Below are 18,821 nucleotides of genomic sequence, written 5' to 3' on the forward strand. Positions count from 1 at the left end.
CGGCACAAGCCAGAGCATCCTGCTCGCTGGCCTCTGCGTCCCGGGCCGGAAAGCTGAGCGCCCGGAACCTTTATACGCGAGCTTTCCAGAACCCGGGCTCTATTAGGCGCTGCGCGGCGGCTTGCCGGAGCTGGTTGCCAGGGTGACGCCTGAGAAGATGGCTGCTGCGTCTTCGTCGGATTCCGACAGCGGCAGAGCTGAGAGGTGAAGGCTGGGGTCCTTGAGGCCTCTTTTCCTACCTATGTAAAGAGGGTGCCCTGGTCCCGGGATCTGGGCTCCTGCGGTTCTCAGCAGCGCTGGCGGTCCTTGAAGGGCTCTTAGAGATCAAGTGGGGAAACTGAGGCCCAAGGAGTGAATGGGTGCGTGTGGGTGACTCGAGGTCGCTGTGCACCGGTGGTGGAGCCTGGACTTGGACCCAGATGTTCTATACCCCTAGTTCAAAGCTGCCTACACACCTCATTCTCAGAAACCAGCTCCGGCAAGTTTTCTTCCCCTTCCTTGGGATTCATCTTCCGCGCCCCCCGCAACTCTTTCCCTCTTCTCCCAGCAGTGAAGCCAGTTCGAAATGGCTGGATGCACACTACGACCCCATGGCCAACATCCACACCTTTTCCGCCTGCCTGCGTGAGTCTCTGGGACCAGGAACCCCGGTTCTTGGGGGACGGAGGAGTCAGATGGTTCTGTAGGGAAGCCTCTAGAATTCTGAGACCCTGGCTTATGGCTGTTTTATGTTTTCCAGAGCTGGCAGATTTGCATGGTGACGGGGAGTACAAGGTAAGCATATCACCCCAGAGGTGAGACTTCCCGATGGCTGCAAAGAAGCTCAGCATAATCTGGAATTAACGTGTACTTTGAAAAAGCACATTTAGGGTTAAATTTTATTTTTAATGTGGAAAGTGAAGAGAACCTGTTGATCTCACAGTACAGACTGCGGAAAGTAAAGCAGAGCAAAAATGCTGCCGGAAATTATACTAAGATAAAGCATCTTAATTTTGTTAACTTGAAGTAATTCTTTACTGGAAGGGCACATCCCTTGGTTGGGGGTGGGGCGTTACTCTGGAGGGAAAGTAGAAGGGAGGAGAGTGAGAGTTTTATGTTTATCAAAAGGATGGGAGAGGCCACAACAGTGAGAGGCCCGCGTACAGCAAAAAAAAAAAAAAAAAAAAAAAAAAGGGCATAGGGACTTCCCTGGTGGTCCAGTGGTTAAGACTCCATGCTCCCAATGCAGGGGGCCCGGGTGTGATCCCTGGTCAGGGAACTAGATCCCACATGCCTCAACTAAAGATCCCACATGCCCCAACTAAAGATCCCACATGCCACAACTAAGACCCCAGTGCAGCCAAATAAATAATTTTTTTTTTTTTAAGAAAAGGGTATAGATTTTAAGATTAGCCATGAGCTAATCATTGTTGAAGCTGGATGGTGTGTATTTGGGGGTTCATTATATGAGTCTCTCTACTTTTGTATATGACTGAAAATTTTCCATAATAAAAAGGTTAAATTTTAAATTTAATTTAAAATATAAAAGTAAGTAAATAAAATGTAAATAAAGAAATAAAAAATTGGGGGAATTCCCTGGCAGTCCAGTGGTTAAGAGTCCACACTTCCAATGCAAGGCGCGCGGGTTCGACCCCTGGTCGGGGAACTAAGATCCCACATGCTGCACGGGGTAGTCAAGAAAATATTAAAAAAAGAAGAAAAATAGGGCTTCCCTGGTGGCGCAGTGGTTGAGAGTCCGCCTGCCGTTGCAGGGAACACGGGTTCATGCCCTCGTCCGGGAAGATCCCACATGCCACGGAGCAGCTGGGCTTGTGAGCCGTGGCTGCTGAGCCTGCGCGTCTGGAGCCTGTGCTCGGCAACAGGAGAGGCCACAACAGTGAGAGGCCCGTGTACCGCAAAAAAAAAAAAAAGAAGAAGAAAAATAGATAAAAAATTTTGAAGGCACAGGTTTTTAAAAGTTTGAGATATATATTGGGCTAAATAAAGGAAGTTAACATGTCTGGAGTAGACTCTCTTTGAGGCAGTTTCACATACATAGATATTATTTATTAGTGGGAAAATAGATTCTGAGAGGCTGAGTTTACCGAGTTTGTAAAAGGTGGCAGACCTGGGTCTGTCAGCTCAGCCCTCAGCAAGGGCAGTGAACCCACAATGGGTGTGTTATGTGGGCAGCTTGAAGGGAGTCATACCCTACATGGACTGTGCAGTCAGATTTGGTGACTTTGGCCCCCAAATTCCTATCCATAAATCATTCAACAATTCAGCAAGCATACAGTGAACCCCTTCTGTGTGTCAGGTGTTGTGCACACACTAAACTTAGAAATGAGCCAGTCCATAGTCAGAAGGAGATATAGACAATGCCCTTAATTCATCCATGATGTTGACTGAACACCTAGTGTATGCTTGGCGCTGGGCTGACAGCAGTGAAGGGTAGAGAAATCACAGACCCAATAACTAATGTGAAATGGTAATGCTTTTGTGTAATAACTTTTCCAATGGCTAGTTTGCTTACTGTCGATTCCAAGCATCTAACCCAGTGCCTGGCACAAATTAGATAATTGATAAATATTTTTGGGGTAGATGAGTGGATGCTAAAATAGAATATACGGAAATTATTACGGGAGCACCAATGAAAGAACAGTGACTCTATCAGGAGGCACTAGAGGGCAGTAACATGAACTGGTGCTGAAGGATGAATGAAGTGTCCCAAGAAGGCATGGAAGAGAGGAGGGCATTCCAGGCAGAGGGAACAGCACAAGCAGAGGCAGAGAGGCTTGGAAGTTCACAACATATTTGGAAAGAGCAAATTTGAAATTAGAAAGTTGAGGCCAATATGAAATAATAGTTAAGACCACCGGCTTTGGATACAGACAGACCTAGGTTCAGGTCCTAGCTCTACCACTTACTAGCCGGGTGACTTTTACCTAACATCTCTAAGCCACAGCTTCCTCATTTGTGAAATGAGGCTAATAATCGTACCTACCTCACAGGTTGTTGCTAGGATTAAATGAAAGGATGCATGAAGTTACTGGTGTGGCTCCTAGCACACTACATGCGCAGAATCCGGGCATTCTGTGGCAGCCCGCATTCTGGCTGGGGCATAGCATGGATAGGGAGGTGTTAGAAAACAAGTTGGGAACCAGATCAGAGGGGCCTTGAAGGCCTCACTCAGGAGAATGGGTTTGCATGACAGCTACGGTGGCTTGGAGGGTGGAAAAGACAGGCTGAGGAGCTGGGTTCTCCTCTCTGGGTCCATAGAGCACATCCTGCTCTGCGTGACTGGTTCTGCATCTTTAGCTCTGTTCCTGTTTGGAAGCCAGGCCTCAGAGCCCAGATATGAGTTTCAGGCCCCCCACTGACCTCAGCAACTGTTCCAGTGTCTAGAACAGTGCCTGGCATGGAGCAGGCCCTGAAGAAATGTTAACTGAACAAGCAATGAAAACATGAGCTGCCACCTACTCCTCGCTAGGTTCTCTAGTTGATTATCTCATTTGATTTTCACTACAAGTGTCGTATGGTAGGTATTCCCCTTTTGCACGTGGGAAAACTGTGGCTCAGGAAGTTGCATCAGTTTTCCCAAGGTCACACAGCTTACAAGCCTTCTTGCAAAGCCTTTGCCCTTCCCCCACCCACCCATGGTGCATTGTGAGCGTATATGAATGTGCACCAGCAAAGAGCTAAGCCCAAGAAGAGGTGCAGTAGCGGGGGTGGTCTTTAGACCCTGAGCCAGGAATCAGCCTGCCTCTCTCTACAGCTGGTGGTGGGGGACCTTGGCCCAGGTGGGCAGCAGCCCCGCCTGAAGGTGCTTAAAGGGCCCACAGTGCTGAGCGAAAGCCCGCTACCTGCCCTGCCAGCCGCTGCTGCCACCTTCTTCATGGAGCAACACGAACCCCGGACACCAGCGCTGGCACTCGCGTCAGGCCCTTGCGTGTATGTGTATAAGAATCTCAGGCCCTACTTCAAGTTCAGCCTGCCCCAGTTGCCTCCAAACCCCCTGGAACAGGACCTTTGGAACCAGGCCAAAGAGGTGAGTGATGTGCGGGATGAGAACAAGAAGGCGAAGGTAGCAGCCTTGGGGTTGTCCTCGTTCCCTGCCTGGCTCTGGTGCTCACAGGCTGTACCTTCTTCCCATGCTGGCACAGGACCGGATTGACCCCCTGACCCTGAAGGAGATGCTGGAGGGCATCCGGTGAGATCCCACTTCCCCCTTCGTATGCCTCCTACCCCTCCCTCATTCCCCCACCCCTACGCCTTCATCCCAGAGCCCGCAGTCTGAACCCCAGGCCCTGTTCCTTAACTAAACCTGCCATGATGGTCCCTCTCCTTACAGGGAGAAGGCAGAGGTGCCTTTGTCTGTACAGTCACTCAGGTAAGGGCCCTCTGGAGGGCCAGGGCTCCAGAAGTTCCCAGCGGGGAGGGAGCGGCCCTGGAGTGGCCTGGGGAGAGCAGCCAGGCCCAAGGCATGCAGGTGTCAGTGCTCTGTGTGTCCAGGTTTCTGCAGCTGGAGCTGAGTGAAATGGAGGCATTTGTGAACCAGCACAAGTCCAAGTCCATCAGGCGGCAGGTACTGCCCCTCTCTTCTTATTTCCCTAGAAAAAATAAGGACAGTTTTTTTAAAAGACGATGTAACGTTAGTGGTAAATTCTACAGCCAAATGCGACTAGTTTTACTTTGCAGTTACCCTTCCACATATATAGTCACAAAGCTGCAGGGCTTCTACTTTCCAGTTAACAGTAACAGCTTTTTTTTTTTAACAAATGTATTTATTTTCATTTAAAAATTTTTTTGCTGCATTGGGTTTTTGTTGCTGCACGTGGGCTTTCTCTAGTTGCGGTGAGCGGGGGCTACTCTTTGTTGCGGTGCGCAGGCTTCTCATTGCGGTAGCTTCTCTTGTTGCGGAGCACGGGCTCTAGGCGCCCGGGCTCAGTAGTTGTGGCACACGGGCTCAGTAGTTGTGGCGCACGGGCTTAGTTGTTCCACGGCATGTGGGATCTTCCCAGACCAGGGCTTGAACCTATGTCCCCTGCACTGGCAGGCGGATTCCTAACCACTGTGCCACGAGGGAAGCCCCACAGTGACAGCTTTGAATTGATATATAGTTATGTAGCTTTATATAACTTTTATCATCTTGGGGGTAAAGGTAATATATTTTCATTAGAGAAAACTTTGAAAATAAAGAGAAATATAAAGGAGAAATGTAAGTGACTACACTCACTACTCAGAGGTACTCTTACCAGCTTGGTACATTTCCTTTATAAATATGCTTTTATATCCTGCTTCCCTTGAGTACATAACATTATATCTTGAGCATTAGTCTTGAAGAACTCCATTTTTAATCAAGTGACCCCTTGATTATTTCATTGATTATTCATTATTTCATTCATAGTTTATGTAACTATTCACACGCAGGTCATTGGAGAAGAAATGTCTCCTTTTTATGCACTTCATATTTTTCTTAGTTATGCTTTTAATGGCTTTATTGATGATCCTATTCGTTGATGAACTCCAGTGGTTCCTGACCTAGGGGTTCCTGACTCTAGCCCAGGGATGGGCTCCCATAGCTGTTCCTGCATTTCAGAAAGCCGCAGGGGAACCGGCTACTTCCTGTAGAGGCCACGTGAGCCGAACACACTGACCAACACATACCTCAGCCTTTGGCTAGCCTTAGACAATTCTGTGAGAAACATTGTTCTCTCCTGCCGAGCAGCAGCTGAGGTCCACAGGTGTCACTATCATTGAGTACTTTTAAAATCAGGAAGTAAATGAAGTAAGTATTGCTTAAAAGATGCAGTTTTGGGGAGGCCATCGTTCCAAGTATGTGCATGGTTACATGATTGGGAGCCACTAACATCCATGTTTCTATAACTTTTCTCCTTCCACTAGGCATTGAGGATCATTCCTTTTTTTTTATCTTAAAGATAGTCACACAATGAACAGCTTTATCCAAAGAAACATTTTAGTCCCGCTAAGTTACTTCCATAGGAGAAATTCCTAAAAAAGGGATCATCCCCTTCTCTTTTGTTTTCTCTCCAATCACAATTAGAAAAAGAACATATGCCCACTGTAGAAACTGTAGGAAAGCACAATGGAGAAATTAAACATCACCTATGATCTCATTGTCCAGAGATAACCAGTGTTTGTATTTAAGGGTTTAGCTTTCCAGCATGTTTTTTTATTCATATATTTTTTTTTAACTGGGATAATACTAACATAACTTTTTACCTGTGTTTTCTCTTAATACGTTAGAAGCATCCTCCCTGTCACTGAGTCTTCTTGTAAAATGTGATTTTTGTAAATGACTGCATGGGTTTTTTATCATACAGATAGTTTATAATTGACTTAGACAATCCTCTTTTGTTAGAAAGTTAGGTTTGTTGCAGTAAACACCTTTGTACATAAATCTTCTGTCACATCTCTGATACTCTTCCTCCTCCTTTGCCCTCTTTCTTCCTGGGGCGTCCTGGGAGTCTCTGGGGGAATGGTGTGAGGGGAGCTACTGGGTGACCCCTGCAGTCCCTCTGCAGACAGTCATCACCACCATGACCACCTTAAAGAAGAACCTGGCTGACGAGGACGCTGTGTCCTGCCTGGTGCTGGGCACTGAGAACAAGGAGCTCCTGGTACTGGACCCAGAAGCCTTCACTGTTTTGGCCAAGGTCAGTGTGGGGCCTGGCCGTGGGCACACCCGTGGCCCAGGCTCCATTCCCTCCCCTGTTCCCCAATATCTCCTGCCCCCCAGTTAGTTCTTGGTAATATGTGTTCACTGTGGAAAATTATAAAATGTAGATAAGCGTAAAGAAAGAGATATAGGGACTTGCCTGGCGGTCCAGTGGTTAAGACTCTGCGCTTCCACTGCAGGGGGCACGGGTTCAAGCCCTGGTCAGGGAACTAAGATCCCGCATGCCATGTGATGGGGCCACAAAAAAAAAAAAAAAAGAAGAAGAAGAAAAGAAAAAGATATATATCCCCAAATCCTACCACCCACAGATAAGTCTTTGGCATAAGTCTTTCCAGACATTTTCATATTTAGACACAGATATATAATTTTACATAATTTTTTTTTTTTTTTACAAATATGGCCTCTTGGCATAGGATCATGTAAGCTACTGTTTTCATGTAGCAGAAGCTTATCAATATCTTTCCATATCTATATAAAACCACATCAGCCTTTGCAAAGGCCACACAACATCGATTATATAGATGTACCCTGTCACCTATTGTACATTTGTTTGCAGTTTTTTGCTATTATTAACACCACCTCAGTGGGCTTCCTTGCCCAAACATCTTTGCGTGCTTATCTAAATGCTTCCTTACGATGCATTCCTAGAAGTGGCCGAGTTTAGTCAAAGGGCTACATGTTGCCGAGTTTCCTTCCAGAAAAATTGTACAAGTTTAAACTGTGACCAGCAGGGTGTGAGTGAGGAGATTGGGACTTGGAGGAATTACTTCAGGTCAGGGAAGGGCTGGGGCTCCAGGGAAATCGGGATGTTTGAGTCTGTTCTTTGCAGATGAGCCTACCCAGCGTCCCCGTCTTCCTGGAGGTTTCTGGCCAGTTCGATGTGGAGTTCCGTCTTGCTGCTGCCTGCCGCAACGGGAACATCTATATGCTGAGAAGGTAGCCACATCCGTGGTCTCTGGGGCTAGAGGAACATCTCAGAAACCTGGTGGTCTTGAGGGCTTGTAAGATGAGCAGGGAGCTTTGGGGCTGGAATGTGGGAATGGAAAGAGCTGAGAATTTCATATAGGAGGCAGAGCCCTTGAGCACAGGGGACATGTGGAGGCTCGTCCGATGGGGCCTGGCAAAGTGAGAGACTGGGCCGGGTGGCCGTAACACGAGTGATGCAATCAGATATTAGAAGAAATGAAAATAGTCTCTCATACTTGTTCTGTTGCTTTTATAGGTATGTGAAATTTCCTTATGCATTAGTTTGATATTTCTCAACAGTCATTTTTTTAATTCAAGAAATGTTTTCGAGCACCTACTATGTATGAAGCATTGTATAAGGTGTTGGGGATATATTGATGAACAAAACATAACAAAGTCCCTGCCCTTGTGGGAAGATAGATATTAAGGTCAACAAACCAAGGTAATATTGCAAACTGGATGCATGCTATGGAGGAAAAATATAGGCTCAATGGGAAAAAACAATGGGGTCAGGGTGATCAGCGAATGCCTGTCTGGGGAGATGACTTGAAGGTTAAGAAGGAGCCAGTTGTTCAGAAAGTGAAGCAAGGGCTTCCCTGGTGGCGCAGTGGTTGAGAGTCCACCTGCTGATGCAGGGGACACGGGTTCGTGCCCCAGTCCGGGAGGATCCCACATGCCGCGGAGCAGCTGGGCCCATGAGCCATGGCCGCTGAGCCTGCGCGTCCGGAGCCTGTGCTCCGCAAAAGTGAAGCGAGAGTGTTACAGGCAGAGGAAATTTAAGCGAACTCTAGGTGGGAAAGACATTATCTTGTGCCACTCAAGCTTGGTGTCATGACATGACGTAGAGACCAGGGTCGGCTCATGCAGGACCTGGTGGGACATGGTAAAGATTTTGGATTTTATCCGAAGTGCAGTAGAAAACTATTATGGGGTTTTACTCAGAAGAATGACATGACCCGTTTACATTTTTTAAAGATTACCGTGCTGGGTGGAGGGTAGATTGGAAGGAGACCTCTTAGACCAGTGGGGAAGCTCTCAGAGGAGTCATCAGGTGGGAGATGACTCTGGCTCAGACTTAAGCAAGGTGGGCTAGAGCCTGTGATGGACAGACAGGAATTATCCCTACTTTCTGGATAAGAGAAATTAAGACTCAGAGGCCAGGAAACTGAGAACAGTGCATTTACACAGAATAAACTCCTCATGCTTTTCTGATGAATTACTAAACTGCGTCAGTCCGTTACTTTGTCTAACCTGCAGTGCGCTCACTGTAAACTGGTAAGTGCCAGGTTATCACACAAATTACTGTGGTAAAGTTGAGAGGAAGACTAGGAGGGAAGACACACTTCCTGTTATCCAAGGTCGTGCAGCTACTAAGTCACAGAGGTGGAACTAACAGCGCAGTCATCTGCTGTGGGCCAAGGTTCCTGCCAGGGTAGTCTGTGGGGCTTGGAAAGAGGAGGGTCAGCCGGGGAAGGAGAGAGTCTTCCTCTGGGGCTGGGAGAGTGTGTCTTTATTCCACAGAGACTCCAAGCGCCCCAAGTACTGCATCGAGCTGAGTGCCCAGCCTGTGGGGCTTGTCCGGGTTCACAAGGTCCTGGTGGTGGGCAGCAACCAAGACAGCCTGCATGGCTTCACCCACAAGGTGTGGCCTCTGGGCAAGCACCAGCCCCAGCCCCTCCACCCGTGCCTCCTTAGTCCCCCTCAGCAGGCGAGCCCTTCCGGCCTTCCCTTCCCAGCAACTCCAGCCACCCCTTCTTTCCACTCTTAAGCCCTGAGCCCCCTGCAGACATTTAGCCGTCCCCTGCCCCCCACGCAGGGTAAGAGGCTGTGGACAGTGCAGATGCCCGCAGCCATCCTGACCATGAACCTCCTGGAGCAGCGCTCCCGGGGCCTGCAGGCCGTCATGGCCGGACTGGCCAACGGAGAGGTCCGCATCTACCGCGACAAGGCCCTGCTCAGCATCGTCCGCACGCCGGTGAGCTGCTGCCTCCTCCTTGCCCCGCTCCCGCCTGTGGGGCCCCTTCGCTGCCTCTCCTGACCCCACTCCACCTGCCACCCTTAACTTCTGATGCATTTTGAAAACATTCGTTGAGCATCCCATATGCACAACTCACTGTATTAGAAGGATAAATCAGTGACTGAATCCTTACTGTCGGGGAACTTACAGTCTGAAGTGATAGCCAGCTAGAGACACAGCCGATTCAAATACAAGGCAGACTAAAGCAGGGCAAAGCACTGAAAAAGCACAGAGGCAGCCCAGTGACTGGGGGCGGGGGAGGTGAAGGATAAATGGGGACGGAACTCAGGGGCCATTTCACAGGGCAAACCACAATTCAGCTGGGCCTCGAAGCAGTCTGCTTCGATAAATGGAGTGGATAAATGGAGATAGAATATTCCAGACTGGAAATAACATGAACAAAGGCTGAGAGGCATGAGTGTTCTTTAAAGGAGTCCAGGTAGTTTGATGAATCTGGACCAGACTTTTTCAAACAAAATCAATTTAATAGGCCAGCAACAGAACCAGAAAAAAGAAGTTCAGAATATATCACATGTGAAACTTTGTGTACCTGTATGTATAAAGTGTCATATGTCACAATGTAAAATTGGAAAGCAGCTGGTTTGGACCACAGGCTGCTGGGAGGGCAGGCGGTGTGGTGTGTGGGTTGGGGAAAGGGCAGGGAGAGAGCTGATAGAAAAGGCAGGTTGGCGTCAGATGTGGAAGGCCTTGAATGTCCTGACAAGGAGGGCAAAAGCCACTGGAGGTTTTTCAGCAGGGAATAGGTGTGGTCATATTTGTATTTTTGAAAGGCAGCAGAGGCAGCAGTGTGAAAGACACTGGGGAGGAAGACTAGGCTGGGAGACCTCTTAGAAAGCTGACCCTAAAGCCAGTGATGTTCAGTCTGGAACTGTGGCCGTGGCAGTGAGGAGGGGGCTGGGATTAGAGGCAGCGTGGCTCCAGGCCTCGCCTCACATCTCACCTCTTACATCATATCTGGGGTCTCCAAGCCTTATCCCCCTCCCCCCAGACTTGCTCTCCTCACTGAGTCATTTTCCCAGCTAAACTCTGACATCGCCACCGTAGGATGCAGTGACCAGCCTTTGCTTTGGCCGCTACGGGCGGGAAGATCACACCCTCATCATGACTACACGAGGTGAGACAAGTCAGGCCTGGCAGGGGTTTTAAAGTTGGGAGTCAGTGAGATAGGCCAGATCCTGGGAAAGAAGAGGAGGCGGATGTGGAACATTGGTGGGCCTAGGTTTGGAAAGCAGGGCTTGCAGACACGTCCTGTCTGGGCTGGGCCTTCACTGGGGACAGCTCACCAGCAGTCTGATGTCACTACCTGGGGGCCAGGCCCTGGCTGTGTCTCCAGTTCACCCCAGTATCCGCCACAATGCAGAACTGGAACATCACAGTGGTCAATAAATAACTACTAGGGAATTCCCTGGCGGTCCAGTGGTTAGGGCTCTGCACTTCCACTACAGGGGGCCCGGGTTCGATCCCTGGTCAGGGAAGTAAGATCCCGCAAGCAGAGTGGCGCAGCCAAAAATAAACAAGTAAATCAGCTGCTAAATGAATGTTTGAATTAATGGTAGGACACACTTCATTCCTTCCAGAAACTGAGAGTCTCAGCAGGAAGACTGAAATGGGTCGATATGAGACAGATTGTTTGGGAAGAAAGAATGGGAATGTAGGGTAGAAATGGGGAGGACAAATCTGCTTCTGCCTGTCCTCCTCCCTAGGTGGTGGCCTGATTATCAAGATCCTGAAGCGCACAGCAGTGTTTGTGGAGGGGGGAGGTGAAGCAGGTCCCCCACCAGCCCAGGCCATGAAACTCAACATGCCCCGAAAGACCCGGCTTTACGTGGATCAGACACTGCGAGAGCGGGAAGCCAGCACCGGTGAGATTCAGGCTGGCTCCTTCCTCTTCCTCCTCCCTTGCGCTAAAGCAGCAGGAACTGGGTGAATGCCGCCTGGGTGCCCTGAGCAGTGGGAGGAGACCTGGGTGAACCGGGTGGGTCTCATGCCTCTGGAAGCCCAGAGACAGCCTAGCAGGTACACCCTGCCAACAAAGAGCTACAGCTCAAGGGGGAAGGTGCTGTGGGTGAGGGCGAGAGCCCTTAGAATTCGAGGAGGGAGCAGCCACTTTTAGATGGAGGAATTCTCATGAGAGAAGTAGAATCTGATCGAGGTTCTTCCTTATCCTATTTGATTTTCCTCCTCTTTTTGTTCATTTATTCATACATTCACTTAATACCTATGATTATGCCAGGCCTTGTGCCAGGTGCCTAGAATTAGGCCAGTCCCTACCTAAAGAGCTCAGTAGACCTTGCTAACTTCATGTTGCATGACAGGTGTAGAATAAGTCTCTGCAGAGGGCTGTTGAGACACACAAGGGAGTGTGTTTGCCTGGGAGCCTGGGAAAGGCTTCAGAGAGAGATGATACTGGATTTGACCCCAAAAGCTGATTATAAGCCTACCAGCCAGAGAGGGAGAGGGGAGGGCGATTTAGGAAGAGGCTTGGGAAAAGGCACAGGGCCCTACGTGGATCTAAGCAGCATCTGTCATGTAGCTGCGGGTGCAGTGCAGGAAGGCTCAGTGGCCAGCGGGGAGGCTGGGAAAGCAGGTCAGCTGACTCCGAAAGGGTCTGGAATGCAAAGTTAAGATGTTTTGGTTTATTCCGTGTAGTGGAGAGATGGGAAAGATGTTAAGCAGAAAAATACAGTAACTCAACCCCCTCTGTCTTTGAAAGGAATCTGGCTTACAGTTTAAAGGATAAATTACAGGATAAAGAAAATAGCTAGCAGGCTGTTGTAGCCTAGAGGACCCAAGAGAAGCAACTGATATATTAGAGAAATAATTAAGAAGTTCTCTAAGGTATAATGAAAATAGCAAGAATCAATAGCTTTTGTATATACCAACAGTATCCAATTAGAAAAGAGAAAGTTTCCATTCACAATAGCAAAGAAATCCTTAGACGTAAACTTAACAAGAAAACATACAAAGTCTAATAAAGAAAATTATAAAACTGCTTTAAAGAACAGGAAAGACCACCTGAATATTTAAATGATGAGACTTACCAAGTCTCAGGGTAGTAAGACCTAAAGTTGTAAAGCTGTTGATTAGTTAACAGCTTCTGAAATTAATCTAGAAACATAGCAAAGTTACAGTTAAAATCCCTATGGGTTTTATTTTGAGGACTTGACCAGTTGATTCTAAGAGTAAATCTAAGAAGTTTGGGGAAAATAAGAATGAGGAGACTCAGCCTATCAGATAGCGGAATGAACTATGAATTTGTAGGAATTAGCAGCTGTGGCATCAGTATGGGAATTGATACAGCTCAGTGGCACGTTTAGGAAGTCCAGAAACACACCCTTGTACGCGTGGAAAGTCAGTATATGATAGATGTGTCATTTCAAATTAGTGGGGGAAGGAGAGACTGTCCAAGAAACATAATTAGGACAACTTGTTTCTAGAAAAAAAGTTAGAACTCTACCTCATACCAAACACAAAAGTTAATTCTGGGTAAATTAAAAATAAACTGTGAAAGTATTAGAGGAAAAAGGAAAGATGAAAGGATGGGGTAACATAAAGATGAAAGCTTCTGAATGGCAGAAGGCTCCTCGCAGGCACAAGGAGCAAGGACAGACTGGCTGACCAAGGTGCTCAGTCTGGAAAGTAGGGACAGTGGGATGGAGGGGAGGGAGCGGGCTCTGGAGAGGCCCTGAGGAAGGGTCATCCGACCTTGGCCAATGATTAGCTGTGAGGGGTGAACCTGGGTGACTTGATGGATGGGGATGCAGTGACGGAGTTAGGGAAATGAGGTTGGTTTCCGCAGCGTTGAGCTCCAGGGGTTGATGGGACGTCCAGGTGGAGGTGCCCATCAGGCAGTTAGAAGCAGCAGGCAGGCCAGGCGCTGAGCTGCCCAAGATGAGTGCACAGTACCAGGTGCAGACGCGGGCCGGACCCTGATGCACCCCTGCCCTCAGGAGCTCGTGGTTGTTCCTCTTTGGGGTGGTCACAGCTGGGGCAGGACATGGATGGGGCAGCGAGGAAGACAGAGGATGAGAAGAAGACCAAGGACAAAACTCGAGGGAACCCCAGCCCTTACTAGAAGGAGCCAGCAAAGGAGGCTGCGGTTGTGTGGGCAGCCAGGTGGTGCGAGAACCAGGAAGCAGGAGCAGGGAGTGGTCCGCAGCGTCCAGTGTCACCAGAGGCTGGCTGTGGGACCTCAGTCCTCCCGTTGCCCGCGTTCCCAGCCTCTGCGCACTGTGCCTTCCTCTCGCGCTCTCCCCACGGCCGCCTGAGCAGCACCCTCTCCCCCGGCCCTGCCCCCTCCTCCCGCCTCGCGTCCAGCACCAGCCCTCTGTGTGCCCCCTCAGCCATGCACCGGGCCTTCCAGGCAGACCTCTACCTGCTGCGCCTCCGGGCCGCCCGCGCCTACGCGCAGGCCCTCGAGTCCAGCCTGAGCCCCGTGTCTGCGACGGCGCGGGAGCCGCTCAAGCTGCACGCTGTGGTGAGCACCCACGTGGCGGGGGCATCAGCCACCTCGGGGCCAGGAGGGCAGAGGTCAGGGCTGTGCGGGCACCCCTCGGCCCAGGAGCGGATCCCAAGGCAACTAGGCCCCGTGCCCCTTCTCACCTTCCCACAGGCCCAGGGCCCAAGTCTCACGTCCCCTGTGAGAGCGCTCTCACCTCTTTCCTGTGCCGCCTCTTCCCCTTGGCTGGCCGCAGAGTGGGGCACGCTCTCCAGCCCCCTTATTCCATGCGGTGCCTCAGACGAGCCCCCAGACTTGGGGCAGGGCACACAGGTAGTCACCTTGGGCTGTTTCTTCCCAGGAGCCTTGAGGGACTCTTACAGCTGTGGTACAGGGAAGAAACCTGTTCATTTCGGTAACTGCCGGCAGCCCAAGGAGTTGGGACTGCTCAGTACTGGGAAGGGGCCATCCTGAGACTTACACTGGCACAAGGAGGATGAGGGCCCCTTGTACTCAGACACAAGTGACCTCAAGGTCGTCAGGGCTCCAGCTGGCTCTGAATGGGTCCCTGAGGTGTGCTGTCTGATCCAATTGGGCTTCTGATATCTCTTTCCTTAAAGAAAGTGGATAGATACAGCGAGGAAGCAGCTGCAGAGCAGTCGAGGATAAGAGGGAGGAAAGTGAAATCCTTGCAGCCACCAGAGGACGAGAGGAGGAGGTTGGGCCAGGCCCTGCGAAGAGCGGGGTGGGGCAGGGCACGGACACGGACACAGGTGGGAGCCAGGGCCGGCTTCCCCAGGCCAACTGTGCCTCCGACCAACTTGCTGAGTGGCCTTGGTCGAGCCCCTTCTCCGCTCTGGGATTTTGCTCATCCCTTGCACACGGAGCCAAGCTTCTGAGCTCCGTGCCTTTTGAGGGGCGGATGGACAGTGCATTAGAGTGGTTCGAGGAAGGTGACTTGAGGGCGCTGAGGGGGAGCGGGCGGGCAGGGCCGGGGTAGGCCGTATTCGGCCCCCAAGGCCACTAGGTCCTACGGGCTTTCTCCCCACCCCACCCTCTGCACAGGTTCAGGGCCTGGGCCCCACCTTTAAGCTCACCCTTCACCTGCAGAACACCTCAACAGCCCGACCCATCCTGGGGCTGCTGGTCTGCTTCCTGTACAACGAGGGGCTCTATGCTCTGCCCCGGGCCTTCTTCAAGGTACTGGACCCACCTTACTGAGACCTGGAGTGAGAAAGCGTGGGCGGGGCCGGATTAGATGTCCGCAGGTCAGAGGTGAGGGAGCTGGCAAGTGGCTACAGCCACAGACCAGACTAGGGTGCAGCAGGGGCCCTGGGGAGAGCCCCCGAGACCTGCCTCAGCTGCTTTTCTCCCAGCCTGTGAGAGGTCTCAGGGAGGCACACCGAAGGTTCTGGGAGAACAGTGAGAGTCCAGGCCTCACCGGTGCTGCTCTCAGAAGCCTGTTGGTGCTCTGGGGTCCCAGAGCCCGCCCTGTTTTCTAGCCACTCCTGCAGCAGGAATGGGAGCCCCACGGAGACTCTTCCAGAGTGAAGAGCCTTGTTTCCCCCCAGGTCCAGGTTTGACCCTAAGTTGGAAGGACCAGAAACTGAGAAAGACTTTGGGATGTGAAAGAAATAGCCCTGGACTTGGTTGGAGGTTTAAGTTTAGGGACTTCTCTGGTGGCCCAGTGGGTAAGACTCCACGTTTCCCCTACAGGGGGCACGGGTTTGATCCCTGGTCGGGGAACTAAGATCCCGCCTGCTGTGCGGTGTGGCCGAAAGAAAAAAAAAAAAAAAGGTTTAGCTTTAATTAGGGACATGCATGCAGCCCTGCGGCATTCTCTCCCCCCACTGAGCCCACATCCTCCTCAAACTGGCTTGTCATCCCTGCCCACCCTGCCAGGGCACACTGAAGTTCAGCTGGGACAACAGGTGTGAGAGTGCTTTGGAATCTACCAAACACTGTCTAGGCGTGAGGGCTGACTTCTTTACCTCTTTGTCCCCAAACTTAGGTCCCCTTGCTGGTGCCAGGGCTCAACTACCCCCTGGAGACCTTTGTGGAGAGTCTTAGTGACAAGGGCATCTCAGACATTATCAAGGTGGGTTGCCGGTTGGTACTAGTTGGGGAGGTCAGTGTGAGTGAGTGCGGACAAGGCCCCCGGGTGGCTGCCAGGATGGGGTGGGTGTCTGCCCAGTAGAGGCCTCCCAGCCTCCCCCTCCCCTTTGACAGAGCCCTGCACTAGGGCCAGTGCAGACCAGGCGTGCTTGGCCTTTGCAGGAGCAGGGGTAAAGGGGGAATGCCCCCTACTACCTGGGGCACCTTCTCCATAGGTGCTGGTGCTCCGAGAAGGCCAGAGCGCACCCCTGCTCAGCGCCCATATCAACATGCCTGTGAGTGAGGGGCTGGCAGCTGCCTGACGCCTGAGCCGGTGTTAAAGCCCCTGTGGAATCAGGACCAGGGAGTTCCAGCCCCTTCCACTGAGCCGGGCAGAGTCCACGGCCCCAGGCCCACTCCAGTGCAGCAGTGTGCTGGGCAACAGCCTCCCTCTCCTCTCCTAGTGCCCCTTTCTCACCACCCTGACCACTGGGTGACCTGTAGCAGCAGGTCAGTGAGTCCCCAGGAGGTTGGGCTCCATCCTCCTCAGGGAAACCCAGGCATTGGCCCTTTGGGCTCTCTCTTCTCCCCACTTTTCCCCAGAAGCCACTCCCAGGTCTGAAGGCAGAGTTCTGAAGTGCTCAAGGTGAGATGAGGGCATAGGCCCAGCCTCCTTGTCTGCCGCTTCCCTTAGGCATGTCACTCTGCTGCTGCTGCAGAATTGGCTGGGGCCTTGCCTGAGACAATCAGAGGCTCTTCTTGGGTGAGACTGAGCCCCCTGTTGCTCCCTGGGGTTCCAGAGGCTTGGCTCCTCCCAGCTCAGCTTGCAGACAAAACACATCCTCTGATCTCCCCTCGTGAGCTCAGCAGGGGGCCCCGGGAATAGCTGCCTTCCCACCGGAAGTCTTGGGCTCAGCCAAGGTCTCAGGCCTGTGATGCTCCATGAAGATCACCAAGGGAGAAGCTGCTGCGGGGGGCAGAGAGCGCCGTGCAGGAGCTAGTGGCCCCAGCCCCCACCAGGCTTCTGAAGACCACACAGCTGCTGCTCCTGACTTGGATGCTCGTGCCCAGAAAGCATCCCAGGAGAGGAAGGCTCAGAGAGACAGAGCAGAGGTGGGGCCGCGGCACACAGGAGGGGCGTCTCTGGGGTCCTGGGGAGGGGCTTTGGGAGGCAGAAGCCTAGAACTGCCAGTCAAGATGCTCTTCTGTGCCCCGGAGCCCAGATCGGTCAGGTGAGTGGCAGGTTCACTGGACAGTGGCCACAGTGTGAGATTCACTGGAAAGGCATGGACCATAGGTGTTGAGTCAGGTTGAAGACTGAATGAAGGTACATGTTTAGACCTTAAGCGTCAGAGACCCACAGTCTGGGCCCTTGGTGCTTCCTGGAGCCCCCTGGCTAGTCTGCCTGGCCCGCCTCACAGCCTTCTTTTGAGTTAGCGCCACCAGGGCCGCCCTGAGCCATTTGTGAGCCAGGAACCCTACTGCCTGAGGAAGGACCTATATCTTCTGTCTGACCAGGTACAGGCTAGCATGTGGCAGACAGCTCAGGCTTGTGGGAAGTACCCAAATCCCTGTGTGTTTCAGTTTCCCCAAGCGTAAAATGAGGCAGTTTGACCAGATTCAGCTCTAACATCCTAGAGTTGGCAGCCCCTCTAGAGGAAACAAGGAGTCAACTCCAGAAAGTAGGTGCAGGAGTAAGTGCAGAGCTTTTGCTCTTGAGACCAAGGGCCCCAAGCTGATTGATTCTGCCGGGCAACAGCCTCTGTGCCGGAGACAGTGAGGGACAGCCCACAGTCACCCCCTGTCCTCCCCAGGGAATGCATTCTGGGGCCAGGTTAAGAGAAGCAAGGGGACTGGACCAGAGAAAGAGCCCCATCCCCCTCCTCTCTGCAGAGTCCAGCCACTCGCAAACAAACCAATTGGATCAGGGTGGTCTAGACATTCTAGATCGAGCTGACTGAGGCACAGTTGGAATAAGCAGGACGTTTCGTCTGGAAATGGAAAGACAGGTAGAGCGAGTGTCGCTGTCAGAGAGATTTCAGCTTAACCTGAAGAGTCTTCTGAGAGAGCTTATCAGAGACAGAAGGGCCTGCCCTAGCAGGTATTGGGCCCCTTGTCACTGGAGCTGTGTCACTGGGGCTGGGCCAGATGACCTCACAATCCCTTTCACCCCAGTGAAGTGATGAACTGTGTGAACTCGGAACAAAGAAGTCTGATCTGGGTTCAACTCATAGTTATTCATGATGATGAAAGCGGAGAAACTATTCCTAAGCCCAACCTAACGTGAATTTATATGATATAATACAATGTACCTATTATTAAAAAATATGTGAATTGTACTGGTCTGGACAGTGTAAATAAAGCAATACAAAGCAAGAAACTGTGCATGATACCCCATGCCCTCACCAGTTAGAGCTCCAAGAAACTGTACATTAAGGATGAGGAGAGTGGTGCTGCCTTTTTTTTTTTTTAAGTATCTAAAAACATGTACCTACTTGGTACTATGGAATTAGGCAGTTTATAACAAGAAAACAGCCTCTCAGGAATTTCCTGGTGGTCTAGCAGTTAGGACTCGCGCTTTCACTGCAGCGGCCCGTGTTCAATCC

At 51.1% G+C, this 18,821-nt stretch overlaps 1 protein-coding gene across 3 annotated transcripts; it reads left to right on the plus strand.

Moving 5' to 3' along the window:
* Window positions 1-131: 131 nt before the first annotated feature.
* On the plus strand, window positions 132-18,583 carry BBS1 (Bardet-Biedl syndrome 1). Of its 3 annotated transcripts, XM_060019318.1 has the most exons (17): window positions 132-204; window positions 548-624; window positions 740-774; window positions 3,755-4,027; window positions 4,143-4,189; window positions 4,331-4,369; window positions 4,492-4,564; window positions 6,525-6,656; window positions 7,509-7,615; window positions 9,167-9,287; window positions 9,462-9,620; window positions 10,728-10,797; window positions 11,387-11,545; window positions 14,027-14,160; window positions 15,187-15,321; window positions 16,133-16,219; window positions 16,452-18,583. In XM_060019318.1, the coding sequence occupies exons 1-17, from the start codon at window positions 158-160 to the stop codon at window positions 16,536-16,538; spliced, it is 1,782 nt and encodes a 593-aa protein (XP_059875301.1). In that variant the 5' UTR covers window positions 132-157; the 3' UTR covers window positions 16,539-18,583. The 3 variants fall into 3 exon arrangements, with proteins under 3 accessions (XP_059875301.1, XP_059875299.1, XP_059875300.1); XM_060019316.1 differs by lacking the exon at window positions 132-204 and having other exon boundaries at window positions 212-624; XM_060019317.1 differs by lacking the exon at window positions 132-204 and having other exon boundaries at window positions 212-624; window positions 15,232-15,321.
* Window positions 18,584-18,821: the final 238 nt, after the last annotated feature.

Source organism: Delphinus delphis, chromosome 8 (assembly GCF_949987515.2).
Source record: "Delphinus delphis chromosome 8, mDelDel1.2, whole genome shotgun sequence".
NCBI classification, from domain to species: Eukaryota; Metazoa; Chordata; class Mammalia; order Artiodactyla; family Delphinidae; genus Delphinus; species Delphinus delphis.